This window comes from Chrysemys picta, chromosome 10 (genome assembly GCF_011386835.1).
Source record: "Chrysemys picta bellii isolate R12L10 chromosome 10, ASM1138683v2, whole genome shotgun sequence".
Classification (NCBI taxonomy): domain Eukaryota; kingdom Metazoa; phylum Chordata; order Testudines; family Emydidae; genus Chrysemys; species Chrysemys picta.
The window spans coordinates 71,390,876-71,405,220 of NC_088800.1; the positions used below are offsets into that span (position 1 = coordinate 71,390,876).

Genomic DNA, 14,345 nt, shown 5'->3' on the forward strand with positions numbered 1-14,345 from the left:
ACGCTGCAGGCCATAAAACCGTCCCGTAGTGTATGAAGTAGGTCAAACCTTGTTCATGGTTTTACTGAAACAACCAAATCTTCAATCAGAACATTTCAGTCTTGACTCAGAATTTGTGTGCTAGGATTGCCCATGAAAAACGACCTCCTTTGTCTCCTATAGGTGGTAAAGTTGTATGAACTTAATGCATAACTAAATAGGGCACAAATGTTAATAGTAACCCTGAAGTTTTAACCAGGCAGTTCTCAGAGTTTTGCAGCTACAAAACTCCACTGAGTGCTTTGAATTTCCCCCTTTGGCTTTACATGTTTCAGTGGGCACCTAACAAATTCAAAGTCAGTCCTTGCCTTGCCATCTGTGTGTAAGTATTGCAGCTCATAGGTGGTACAGTATGTAAAATGACCCACAGTTCTAAGAACATAACAGTAGCCATACTAATACATAACCATGTTTATTATGTAGCTCAGTACCAAGTACTGCTAAACTTGCTCATTCAAAGCCTGCTTCTGCTCCCATCCAAGTCAATTGCAGAATTTCTAACTGACTTCCATTACTGGTGGAGCAGGATTGCATGAATTAGACAATGCCTTAGTACTGTGGGGATTAAAGAGGTTCTGATATATAATCTTTAAAATACAGGCCTTTATTAATCAGTAAAAAGATAGAAATCCAGTTCTGACAACTCAAAAATGTCATAACAATTTAAAACTGTAACAAATGTGATTTTGAAATACTGAAGATATGAAACCCTTAAAAAATGGGAGTAAATATTGAGCGGTATTACCAGTGCTACCAACCCCAAACACTCAAAAATCACAAGTCAAGCCTTAAAAAATTGAGATCGTCTTAATTATGAAATTTAATTTTATGATTTGAGATTTTCTTTGTCCGCTGCAGTCTGAGCTTTTAGATTACATTCATGTCACATTTTCAAGCTCTCCTTTTCAACCATGATGGCTAGAAACTTACTTAAGAATAAGAATCTTAGGTTTCCTTTTTTTATTTATTACTTGTATTATGGTAGCCCCAGTCAGGGACTAGGAAACTATTATGTACAAACACAGAACACAAAAAGGATCCCTGTCTCAGAAGTAAGATTTCACTAGTGTTGGTGTAACTACATTTCTTAAACTAGCTGCTCTATGTTTCCAAGGCTGCCTTTCACACCTCCTTTGGCACGGAAGCCTTTTGGAGTTGTGTTATTGCCTTTAGTTGGAGCCCGTTCCACGAGGGTCGGCTTTGTGGGTGGTACCTCAGACTTTTGCAATATATATATAATTTTTTTCATTGCCTGTTTGAACAGAGCTGGGCAACCCCATTTTCTCATTCCTTTTGTTTTTCCAGACATAATGAGTGACATCTGTGCACAGCCATCATAGCCACTACAGAACTGGCATTCTCTTGCAGTTTACCCTGGGGAAATATGTCCAGAACTTCCCCCTTCCCTCCCCTGCAATTCCCAAAAAAACCTCTCCAGTGAGCAACCTGCTCTCTCCAACACAATAGAATTGCAGTTCTGTGATGTCTGTGAACTAGGGTGACCATATTTCCCTATGCTGAATACAGGACACCTGGTAAAATTACTTGTTTTCAAGTGAGTTCAATGGTAATCAATGAGAACTATGCAGTATGAACGTTCAAATTAACATCAAGTTGACTAAACCCCTGTTAAAAAGAAATACTGCTAGTTGGATTTTTTTTTTGACCTTCTTATCTTTAAGGCTTTAGGGTTCACACAGGGAGGGGTGACACACACACACACACACACACACACACACACACACACACACACACACACACACACTCCCGTACACCTCTCTCACGTGCAGGGGGGAAGAAGGGGGGTGACTGACCAACCTCATCTTCCCTGGCCGGTACTCTCCACCCTCCATGCCTGGCTGGGCCCCTGGGAGGGAACCACCTCTCCTAGTACCTGGCGCTGCCTCGTCTGCACCCCCCCCCCCCGCTTTCTACCAGGGTTCACACCAGAATGTGGCCAGCAGCAGCCTTTCAGCACTGGGTGGGATGGGAGCCGCAGGGGGAGGGATGATCAGGCCGTTTTTGCAGAGCTCATCTCTTCTCTCCCGCCCCTTCCCCCCAGACTGGAAGCAGCTTGTTCCTGCCTGCCTGCAGTGTCAAAAGGTAGCTAACATCTCTAGGCAGCTGGGTTATGCCTCCTGTCAGTGCGGGCAGGAAGGGGTTAAGCCCTAAGGATTTGTTGTTATCCAGGGCCCAGGGAACCTGACTACAGGGGCTTCAAGGGCAGCCTGGCCAGAGAGGTGGCTCAGCAGGGGAGAGTGCCTAGGGGATCGAGCAGCCCTGCGCTCCCTGGGGGAAGGACCCAGGGTGGGGGGTGACGATGGTGCTAAGCCCCTGCCCTGAGGGCTGCTGTGGAGCCTGCACGTTCAGGGCATGCACAGGCTGGAAATCGCTTCCTCCTCCCCCGCCAGTGTGGGGCTTTGGCATATGCAGGTCTGAGCACCTCCTGGCCAGCACCCTGAGCTGGAGGGCTTGGACTTTCCCAGGGTGCCCCAGCCAGAGGCAGTGGGGGAAGGAAGGAGCCTGCTGGCGAGCTGAGTGCTCCGACCAGGGGCTGGTTCTCCACACAGCGCTGGGAGCGGGACATGCCCTGTTGGGGTGGGGGGGATATGGAGGCGCAATGGGGCTGGGAGAGGACAGTGAGAGGGGAAGCACGTAAAGGGCTGATGGGTAGACAACAGATGCGACACATGGCCAGCCGCTGCCTGGCACCTGCTCACACACACCAGCCACTGCAGCTTGCAGCGCACAGCCAGAAATGGGATGGGGGGGGGGCCCCGAAAGCAGGCACTCAGCAGGGGCTGCACTGATGGACCAGCAAGGGGAGCGGCCAGCCCCACATGCTGCATCTTTGCCCCGCCACCAGCCTTGCACACCCACCTCCATGGTCAGCCACTGGACACACACACACACCCTCCACTGCTGGTGGGAGGGTGGCTGGTGAGCAGGGATCTGGCCAGCAGCAGGACCCAGCACCAATACTGATGGCGATCAGATAGAAAATACGGGACAATTTGCATATTTTAAAGAAAAAGTTGGGACACCTGCCCGAGAGCTTAAATATTGGATTGTCCCTTTAAAAATGGGACATCTGGTCACCCTACTGTGAATGTGTTCCAGCATCATTACATTGTGAAGCAGACGGACCAAATGGACCTGTACAACTGAAGTACAATTTGTTTTTAAAACAATTTGTAAAAAAGCTAGAAAGCAGATAAGGGGGCTCAACATGCTCCCATTGAATGCAATGGGAAGCCTCCCATTGACTTCAGTGGGAGCAAGATCCTGCACATAATTGGTATGCTTGTAAGCAGGTCGTGTTCACAGGATGCATTTCCTTTAAATACCTTGGTTGTCTGGGAACAATGGGCTGGATCCTCAGCTAGTGTAAATCGTTGTTGCTCCACTCCACTCGCTCTACAAGAGCGCTATGGTGATTTACACCCGCCAAGGAGCTGGCCTACTCTTTTCAAAATATTAATTGTTGTTAGTGCAGTTTGAGGACTAGCTGCCTGAAAAATATATTTTTCCGAATTGTTTCCAGTGAAGAGGCTTAACAAAAGGGATTTTTCCCGATCTTCCCATACATCTGAAACCCAAGGAAAGCTTCCATTTTTGCCCATCTTAGAAGCAAAAGAATGTCTAAAGCTATTGAAGTAACTCTTTGAAATCCAAATTCAGGCTGACAACCTGTGCTCTGTGTTTTAGTGTGATGAGCTTTGAAAATGTCATGCCTAAACAGCGTGGTCTGTGATAGAACAGCACGGCGCTGCTACTGGGCACCTCTAAAATACCTGTTTACCCAGCCTGTTTCACTTGAATGTTGAACAATATGTGGAAGGTTCTGAGTCTGAGGAAACATTTGTAAAGAGTAACCTCATAGTATTCTGGGAATATTAAATGTTCATTAGTGAATATTCCATACGTGGTGCAAAACTGTTACATTCATCATAGTAACTTGGAATACATTGTTAATCAGTTTAATTTTTCTACTTAGTGTTGAGTCTGAACTTTTGATGAGCTTAAACTTAACCCAGACTTGATGTCTCTGTCTGAACTTTTAATCAAAGCTCTGACCTGCGAACTACTCATGACACCCCCCCTCCCCTTAAGTAGCCATCTCCCCTTATCTCTTTTTGAATTTACATTTTAACCTGTTTTATCCTGTAGAATCTTGATTGATTATACATGACCATTATGATCTGTTAATCACTTTGTTTACTTCTGTGTATAAATATTGATGCTCACCCCTAATAAACTTGCCACACTTACTCTGAAGCTTTTCAAGCTAAGGATAGTGTGAGCCCGTTGATCAACGAATTGGTGTCTGGTCTCTGACAGATTGTGAGCCCCATACCAACTCCGCACGAACTCGGGTGCTGGAGAGGTGAGTGAGGACTTGCTTTTTTACCTAACAATTTGGGGGCTCGTCCGGGATTTCCTTCTGGTGCGGTGCCTCTGTCCAGTGGTCAGACCACTCATATACGAATTGGCAGGCGCCACGGGAGATTTCTCCCAGCCAATTCAATATTGAGGGGTCGTGTACTGGACAGCAGGGTAAACGCCAGTTGGAGGGCTCCTGTCAGACACCATGGGTCAAGGGACTAGCGTGCCTCTTGAGAGTCCGTTGGGGATTGTAAATAAGTTATGGAATGAAGGGAAACTCCCAGTACAGACAGGAATGTCTAGGAGGAAGTTGTACACACTGTGTGTAAGGAATTGGACTGGGTATACCGCGGTATTGGCCAACCCGGAGATGAGGTGGCCTTCGTATGGCTCTTTCGAACAGGCTGCCTTAAGAGGAGTAAGGAGCCAGATTGAAAAAGACCATCCGGGACAGTTATGTTACTGGTTTTGTTGGGACACAGCAGCAGAGCTGTGGAAATCTTTAAAAATTATGGCAGTCAGGTATTCTCCCGAGAGTGAACCCCCTCCATGTTATTTCGATGAAGGGTGTAAACCACGGCGTGTTTTGACTCGTCAGTTGGTCCCCACTGCACCTGCCCCTATTCCTCCGTAGGGGGACTCTCTCCAGGGCGCAGAGGGGAATCTGCAGGACTCCAGATCGGAATCTCTGCAGAGGGATAAGGGGGAAATGGAAGGGCACACCTCGGGAGGAGTAATTACTAGGCAAAAGATCAAGCAGATGCAGCCGGTTGCATACCCCTCCCCTGGGGACGCCCAGAGGGTCCAGTCGCATCCGCAGATACTTACACCAGGGACGAATACACCCCTGCACCACCAGCTCAGCCCGTTCCCCAGGCCTGGATCAACTACGGGCAACAGCAGCAGCTGCAGCAAACTCAGCCTCCTCAATGACGGTACCCCGGGGGCGAAGGCAAACAATGTGATGGTCTTATTTCCTTAATATCTTTAGCCGGCTCCTTCCTCACTTTCTCCCCTCCCAGCAAAGAGCCTCGTCTAACCCTTTCAGTCCAGGGACTGCCTGTCTCCTTCCTCATTGATACTGGAGCTACTTTCTCTCTTTTAAATCATGCTCCCTCTCCCTGGCTATCCTCTGAGGTTAAAACTGCAACTGGGGTGGAGGGCAACCCACAGTCTCTGGGACTCACTTTGCCTCTAAATGTTATTTATGCTGATAAATGTTTTTCTCACCGTTTTCTTTTTCCCCCAGCTTGTCCGATCCCTTTGATGGGCCGGGATTTACTCTGTAAGCTTGAGGCTACTTTAACCTGCACTCCTGAAGGGGTAGGATTATTGATGACAGTGTTAGGAGATTCGGCCCCAACTCAGGGTAATTGGGAAACCCCCCCCTCTCTCTCCCCTGACCTCACTGACTTGCCTTTAACCCTCTGGGGAATTTCTGACACTGATGTTGGCCTGCTCCTTTCAGCAGAGCCAGTAAGGATTCAAGTGAAGCCCTCCTTAACCCCCCCCATCAGTCCCTCAATGCCCCCTGTCGTTGGAAGCCCGGGAGGGCATCCGCCCCATTATTGAGGGATTCATTGCACAAAAGCTAGTCCGCCCTCAGCGCACTCCTTGTAACACCCCTATACTGCCTGTCAAAAAGCCTCCTAAAAAGGACGGAGACCCTATTCGTTGGCGCTTTGTACAGGATCTACGGGTTGTTAATCAGTATGTGGTCCCTCTTCATGCAGTAGTTCCTGATCCAGCTACTATCATCAGCCAAATCCCCTGGGATGCTGAGTGGTTCACTGTTATTGACTTAAAATCAGCCTTTTTCAGCATTCCTGTGCACCCAGACTCTCAGTATCTCTTTGGTTTCACCTGGGAGGGACAAAGTTATGTCTGGCAACGACTTCCTCAAGGCTACAGAGACAGCCCCACGATTTTCAGCCAATGCCTCCGCCACAACTTGGAAGGCTTCACCAGTCCGCAGGGATCCACGTTAGTCCTATACGTAGATGACATCCTATTAGGTAATCGCGAAGAAGCTGCCCTCCGCATCGATGGTAAGGCACTTTTATTATACCTACACACCAGAGGCCACAAGGTAGACCCTAACAAGATTCAGTGGGTCTCACAGAAGGTCCGATATCTGGGCTTCCTGTTAACCCCAGAGGGAAGACAAATGGACCCAGTCCGCATAAAGACTATCCAAAACTGCCCTCTGCCAAACACCAAGAAACAACTTCGAGGTTTCTTAGGATTAATTGGCTTCTGTCGCCCCTGGTTACCGTCCTGCGGGGAGTTAAGCAAACCGCTCCACCGACTCACTGCTAACCTTGCTCCTGACCCTTTGCAGTGGTCCCCGGACACAATCCAAGCCTTTCAGTTACTCAAGGACAGTGTGGCCTCCTCCATGTCTCTCCGCCCCCCCCAATTACAGCAAACCCTTTCACCTTTTTGTCCACGAGAGGGGCGGAATTGCTAGTGGCGTCCTTACCCAGCTGAGCGGGCCCCACCTTTTCCCGCTTGCTTTTTACTCTCAACAGATCGACCCTGTCGCTCAGGGAACCCCATCCTGCACCCGGACTCTGGCAGCAGCTGCCCTGCTGATCACAAAGGCAAAGAGCCTGACCCTGGGTCATTTTACCACGGTTTGGACCTCTCATGCCTTGTCAGCCCTTCTGCGTAGGGGCACAACCCAAGTCTTTTCGGCCCATCGTCAGCAACAGCTAGAGGCCGAACTCTTAGAAGACACTAACCTAATTTTTGAAAGGTGTGGGCCCCTTAATCCAGCTACCTTGCTTCCTGACCTGCCAGTCCTCCAGGATCAGCACGACTGTGTGGAAGTAGTTTATAGCATCTTACAGATAAGGGACAACCTGTTTGACGTGCCACTGGACAACCCTGATTGCATCCTCTTCTCGGACGGAAGCTCCTTCTATGTTGATGGCAAGCGTTTCACCGGTTATGCAGTCACCTCTGAATGGGACATTCAAGAGGCCGCCTCACTGCCAGGCAACTGGGGAGCCCAAGCCGCCGAACTCTATGCCCTGGCCCGAGCTTGCCAGTTGGCCGCTGGTAAGACCGTTACCATTTTTACTGATAGCAAGTATGCTTTTGGAGTTGTGCATTGTCACATCCACCTCTGAAAGTTTCGAGGTTTCCAGACAGCTGCCGGTAAACCCATTCAGCACCTCCCCCTCATCCACAAGCTTTTGGACGCCCTCCAAGAACCCTCGGTCCTGGCTGTAATTCACTGCCGGGCCCATACTAAAGATGATAGCCCCGTCACCCGTGGGAATGCCCTGGCTGACGCCTCCGCCAAGACGGCTGCCATCTTACCCTTAGCCATGCCCACGTTGGCTATTGCAGCCTCCTCCTTTACTCCACCGCACCCTGTACCAGTACCCGCTGCTGAACTACAGTCGTGGGAGAGCCTCGGAGCCACTCTGGTCAAAGGGACCTGGCTTATGCCGGATGGCCAAGCCTGCCTCCCTCGCTCCACATACCCCGTGGCAGTTCGCTGGCACCATGATAAGGGGGGTCACTACGGCACGCACGCCCTTGTGGACACAATCGCTCGCTTTTGGTATGCTCCAGGCATTCAACCCTACTGCCTGTCAATAGTGAAAGCATGCAGCACATGTCAGTGTAATGGACCTGCTCCGCCTCTTAAAAAAATTAAGGGTGGAAGACCTCCGCCTGCTGCTCCATTTCAACATCTTCAAATTGACTTTGCAGATATGCCAAAGGCTTTTGGGAAAAAGCACCTCCTTGTTTTGGTTTGCCCTCTGACTTCCTGGGTCGAAGCTTTTCCTACTGCTAATTGTACTGCTGCCACAGTGGCGAAGATTCTCCTTAGAGACATTGTACCCCGTTTTGGCATCCCTCTCGTGCTTGACTCAGATCGCGGACCTCACTTTACTGGTCATGTCCTTGGCCGTTTAGAACAAGGACTGGGCATTTCACACTCCTTTCATACACCCTACCACCCTCAGTCTAGCGGGAAAGTTGAGCGTATGAATAGGGAGCTTAAGTTTACATTGGCTAAATACTGTCAGGAAACAGGATTAAAGTGGCCTCAGGTACTTCCCTTGGTCCTGTTTCACCTTCGTACTCGCCCAACCCGTGTATTGGGATTATCCCCCTTTGAACTGCTCTATGGACACCCCCCTTTCAAAGGCGGGGCGCTACCACGTGCTGATGTTTCACTATTGGGAGGGGATTATATGACCGCGTGCCAGTTTCTCTCCCTACAGGCTCGCCTCAGTACCCTTTGGAAAGCCTCGCAGTTTTCCCAGACCGTGCCGCTGGAAGAACAGATCCACCCGTTCCAACCAGGGGACTTCGTCTGGGCCAAAAAGTTCGTTCGTGGCGACACCCTCCAGCCGAGGTTTACTGGACCCCACCAGGTTCTTTTAACAACCCAGACTGCAGTGTTCCTGGAAGGACGCAAATCCTGGATCCACCACTCCCACGTCAAGCCAGCCGTAGTGGACCACAGTGACGGACCAGCAGCTCTTGCCACCACTGAGGACACTGCCTCCGACCAGTGGACCAGCTTACCTCTTTCAGACATCAGACTTAAGTTGACTCGGAAAAAATGAGAGGACCTTTTATTCTGACAACTGTATGTTTTTTATTATGCCTTTTTAGTTTATTTTCTGCTTATGAAGATAATGCTTTTATTAGATATTCCCACGAGGTTAAAACTCGTATTTTAGGAAATAGAAGTAATTGCTGGGTATGTACTCAATTTCCAGTAAATGCAGAACAGGGACTCCCCTTCGCACCCATTCCCCTGACCACTGCTAATATGACTTGGATGCCACCGGCTAGAGTAAAAGATCCAGTCCAACACAATCTTACATGGGACAAAACAGGAGTGCCAATTAACAGATATCTCAGGGTAACCAATCAGACAGGATCACTGTGTTTTGTTAAAGAAAAGGGGTCAACTTTTGTGGGAACAAGTAAATGCAACATGTATTTAATGGCACCGCCTTTAGTAAAAATCTTGGCTTCAAGCCTTGCGCATCCCACTTATCCCATATGTGGATCCCTCACCCCGATCCAACTTTTTCATGGGTGGGCAGGCCTTCAGAGCCAGCTTTTAAGAAGCCCTGCTCAGATCACGAGGGTGTCCAACTAATTGCTAAGGGACATACGATTGCCTTCTACAACTGCTCAAGCAGTACTACACTGCCCTTTGAAAACACCACTACCAAATTGTGCCTCTGCAGTTCGCACAACGACCCCTCTGCGTTACCAGGGGAACAGTGGTCCAACGGGTGGTGGGTTACCTCCTACTTTGAGAAATGGAATACCCGAAACTCATTGTATGGAACATACTGGGTGTGCGGGCCCAAAGCTTATTACTTTCTCTCCCCTGATTGGGCAGGGTCATGTTATTTAGAGTGGCTAACACCGCCTTCTCGCATCTCCCTCACTCCCCCTCATTTTCCCCACGTTCGTAACATCCGTGAAACCTTCAGAGATATTAATATCCGTGATGGTTTGTCGTGGCAGCGGTGGGCTGGTCTCATTAGCTTGAGGGGTGGTGTCATCCGTCTACAGGGACTACTAGAATCTTTAACCAATGAAACTGCGACCCTATTTGAGAATCAGGCTGGGGAAATGTCCCAGCTGCGCCAGTTAGCTTTGCAAAACCGAATGGCTTTAGACATAATGTTAGCAGCCCAGGGAGGAACTTGCGCCCTCATAAATGAAGAATGCTGTGTTTTTGTAAATGACACCTACTCTGACACTTTTCAACGTACCAAACATCTAAGGGAAATGGCTAAGAACTACTCCTCTGGCCAGCCACCTTATGATTGGTGAGGAGCCTTATGGAATTGGCTGCCTGGATTTGGGTGGGTTAAAAAAAAAACTCTTGGTGGGTATTGTTGGGGCCATAGTAATCCTTACAATACTGTGTTGCTGTATTCAGTGTGTCCTCTCCCTCATAGACTCATGTGGGTCAGTTTATTCTTTTCCTACTTCAGCCAAGGGCCTTACTCTCTTCGAGTTGGCCCAGGCTGAAATTGCCAAGCGGCCCTTGGCTCCTTAAAATGGGGTGTAGCTTTTGGTAAATAGTTATCCCAAAGCTACAAATGGAGGAATGTTGAGTCTGAACTTTTGATGAGCTTAAACTTAACCCAGACTTGATGTCTCTGTCTGAACTTTTAATCAAAGCTCTGACCTGCGAACTACTCATGACACCCCCCCTCCCCTTAAGTAGCCATCTCCCCTTATCTCTTTTTGAATTTACATTTTAACCTGTTTTATCCTGTAGAATCTTGATTGATTATACATGACCATTATGATCTGTTAATCACTTTGTTTACTTCTGTGTATAAATATTGATGCTCACCCCTAATAAACTTGCCACACTTACTCTGAAGCTTTTCAAGCTAAGGATAGTGTGAGCCCGTTGATCAACGAATTGGTGTCTGGTCTCTGACAGATTGTGAGCCCCATACCAACTCCGCACGAACTCGGGTGCTGGAGAGGTGAGTGAGGACTTGCTTTTTTACCTAACACTTAGCATCCACTAAGAGAAGTAATGTATCAAAAGAAAGTATTGTACCAACCAGGCATTGCACATGTACCAACATTGTCTTTTCCACTGTGGGGCCTGTGGTGTACCTTGCAATCTCAGCCATATTTGGGTTTCTCAGAAAACTTATTTTTGAGTGTAACATTACCAAGTGCTGAGTTTCCTCACCTCCAAAAGTTTTCTGGTATGTTTGCCCACAAGCTGAGATCTTCCAGGCTGGGGAAACTTAGTCAGGAAGTTTAAATTAGAACATGGACCCATTGTGCCCAGACCTATCTGTACATGTCAGAGGGTTTGTGTGGGTTTTTTTTTTTTTTTTTTTTTTTTTTTTTTGCACCTCTCACTGGAGTAGTTAAGTTATACTGGACCGTTACCTTTCCTTTCCTACATGCAAGCTTCCCAGCATAACTGTCCTCTGGCTGGAAGAGCTGAACTCTGCAGCCCCCTTCTGAAGTGCAGGCAATGGATAGTATAAAAAGTCTGTTAAGTTTTCTTTAAGAACAGCACAATATAGACATTGGATATCTCAGAACTTGGCTGATTGCTTGTCTCAACAGAGAAAATTATTACAATAATCTACATTATAGCACTCACTACAGGGTGGAGCATTTTACTATTATATGTGGGGGCAGGGGGGTAAGAGGGGAAGGGATTGTTCACTTAGGATTGTTTACTCCAGCAAGCAACCCTGTGCTCCTTGTTTGGCTTTTTTTTTTTCTCCCTCCCCCCACCCCCCAATTTGGCAGACTGTTCTATATCACATGGATCACATTCTTGTTTGCACTGTGACACAGAGGAAACTATTTTTTATTGACCTTGCTGTTGTCCCTAGTGATTGAAAACAACAGATAAATTTGGTGAGCACGAAGGCTTGATCTGTCATTTGAGTTTCTTGACTTTGAAGAATTTTTAAATAAAAGCTAGAGTACGTCTACACAGCAAATAAAAACCGTGGCTAGCCTGTACCAGCTGAATCGGGCTCACGGGGTTCAGGCTAAGGGTCTGTTTAATGTAGACGTTTTTGCTGAGGCCAGCTTTGGGACCCACCGACCTCGCAGGGTCCTAGAGACCAGGCTGCAACCTGAGCTGAAATGTCTATGGCACAGTTAAACAGCCCCTTAGCCCAAGCCTTGCGAGCTGGAGTCAGCTGGCACTGGCCAGCCACAGGTTTTTATTTTAACTGCAGTGTGGACATACCCTCAACTGCTTTTACTTTATTTGACTCCCCAGTGAACAATCCTGATGACTTCTAATTAGAAGAAAAATTCTGCCTTGTCCCTATGTAACTCTCCCAGTTACATAGGGACAATGCCCCTGAATGTCCCTACATATGGGACAATGCCCATGAATGTCAGTGAGGATTGTGTACGAGGATCTGAGGACAGAATTTTTTTCAGGGAAAGATGCTATGCATTTCTAAAAATGATGATTGTTTGGTTACTCGTTTAGGATGCAGGCAGTGTGCTTACAATAGAAATGTAGAAATGACTTCCGTTCCTGTGTGTGTTGCAGAAAGTTAAACATTTAATATTTTTGTTTTTATATGGTTGCAGTGGGAAGCAAATTAGACTCAGAAGAACCTACACCAGATCGTTCTGGAGTTCCGATTTTGTTTGTTTCACCAACACCGCAAAATACAGAGCTCATGGACTGAGTTTCTTGTATGGTTGGTTATCTGATTTGGAAATTCTCCTAGAGTTACATGCTTGATGTACAACACTTCACATATTAAAGCAAGATGGGCCACATAAGGACCTGGTTCTGCAGTCATTCAGCACACCATGGGCAAAAATTCAGCCCTGGCATAAGTGAACACTATGAAATCAGTGGAATTGTGCCCACTTATAACAAGAGCTGAGTTTGGCCAAAGGTTTCATGCCCCGTCCTAAACACTCAGGCAAAAGTTTCCAGCTAGATAGAAAACTCCCATTGAAATAAATGGCAGTTCTGCCCATACAAGATCTGGGTGTAAAATTAGGGTTACCATACGTCCGGATTTTCCCGGACATGTCCGGCTTTTGGGGGCTCAAATCCCCGTCCGGGGGGAAATCCCCAAAAGCCGGGCATGTCCGGGAAAATCGGGAGGGAGGGAGGGCTCGGCCGGGGCCTCTTTGTCTGGGGTCGGCGGTGCGGGGCCGGGGCCAGGAGCCGGGCCGGGCGCGCGGTGCGGGGCCGGGGCCAGGAGCCGGGCCGGGCGCGCGGTGCGGGGCCGGGGCCAGGAGCCGGGCCGGGCGCGCGGTGCGGGGCCGGGGCCAGGAGCCGGGCCGGGCGCGCGGTGCGGGGCCGGGGCCAGGAGCCGGGCCGGGCGCGCGGTGCGGGGCCGGGGCCAGGAGCCGGGCCGGGCGCGCGGTGCGGGGCCGGGGCCAGGAGCCGGGCCGGGCGCGCGGGGCCGGGCGCGCGGTGCGGGGCCGGGCCGGGCGCGCGGGGCCGCGGTGCCGGGAGCCGGGGTTGGGGAGCCGGGAGCCGGGCCCGCGGGGTCGGGGAGCCGGGAGCCGGGCCCGCGGGGTCGCCGGGCCGGGAGCCAGGGCCGGCACCCCAGGGCCCGAGCCGACCCAGGCTGTAGCCGCCGGGGGGCCAGCCTGGGCCGCGCCTCCTCCCCCCACACCCTCCTTACCTGCTTCAGGCTTCCCGCGAATCAAATGGAAGCAGGGGAGGGGGCGGAGACTTTGGGGAGGGGGCGGAGACTTTGGGGAGGGGGCGGGGCCGGGGCCCCGTGGAGTGTCCTCCATTTGGAGGCACAAAATATGGTAACCCTAGTAAAATGAAAGGGCAGATTCTCAGCTACTGTAAATGGGCATAGCTCCCTTGGCTTCAGTGGAGCTATAATAATTTACACCAGCTAAGAATCTACCCCAAGGGCCCAAACTATCAGATATGCTGTGCATCCACAACTCCAGCTGAAGTCAGCGAGAGCTATGGTTGCTCAACACTCCTTAAAAACAGTCTGAGGGCCTTGTGTTGTCACTTGTCTGTGCCAAGAGAGTATGATTAGAGCAAAATGGTAGCAGTTTAGGCCCATTTTTGCATAAGTATAGGTAACTACAGAAGGTGCAAGGCAATGGGCATGCAGGCCCTTAAGGGCCTCACAGTTTGCCCCACTATCTATTTAGTTTCCCTAGTGGATACGTCATCGGTGGGCCTTTTGCATGTCACATTTAGAAAAGCTATTTACAGAGTTGACAAATTTAACTCTGACAAATCTCATTGACTTAAATGGTGCTTGATAAGATGTATAGTCAAAACTAATATTGGTACCATTTCACCTAATGTCACCAACTTGGTGGGATACTCCACAGGCTAATTCTGTCTCTAATATCAATAGGCTATGGGGTATTTAAAGATTAAGGTAAACTATAACTCCAAGTTACCACAAACC

The 14,345-nt window shown here is 49.1% G+C and overlaps 1 protein-coding gene across 4 annotated transcripts in view; it reads left to right on the forward strand.

Moving 5' to 3' along the window:
* The window catches only part of IQCK (IQ motif containing K), a 105,451-nt gene extending 92,736 nt beyond the window's left edge, over positions 1 to 12,715 (forward strand). For all 4 annotated transcript variants that reach the window (XM_008164615.4, XM_008164613.4, XM_005304756.5 and 1 more), the window contains one exon: positions 12,523 to 12,715. In XM_008164615.4, coding sequence (XP_008162837.1) covers positions 12,523 to 12,623 — 101 coding nt within the window. In that variant the 3' untranslated portion in view covers positions 12,624 to 12,715. The remainder of the gene's footprint in view (positions 1 to 12,522) is intronic.
* The last annotated feature ends 1,630 nt before the right edge of the window (positions 12,716 to 14,345 follow it).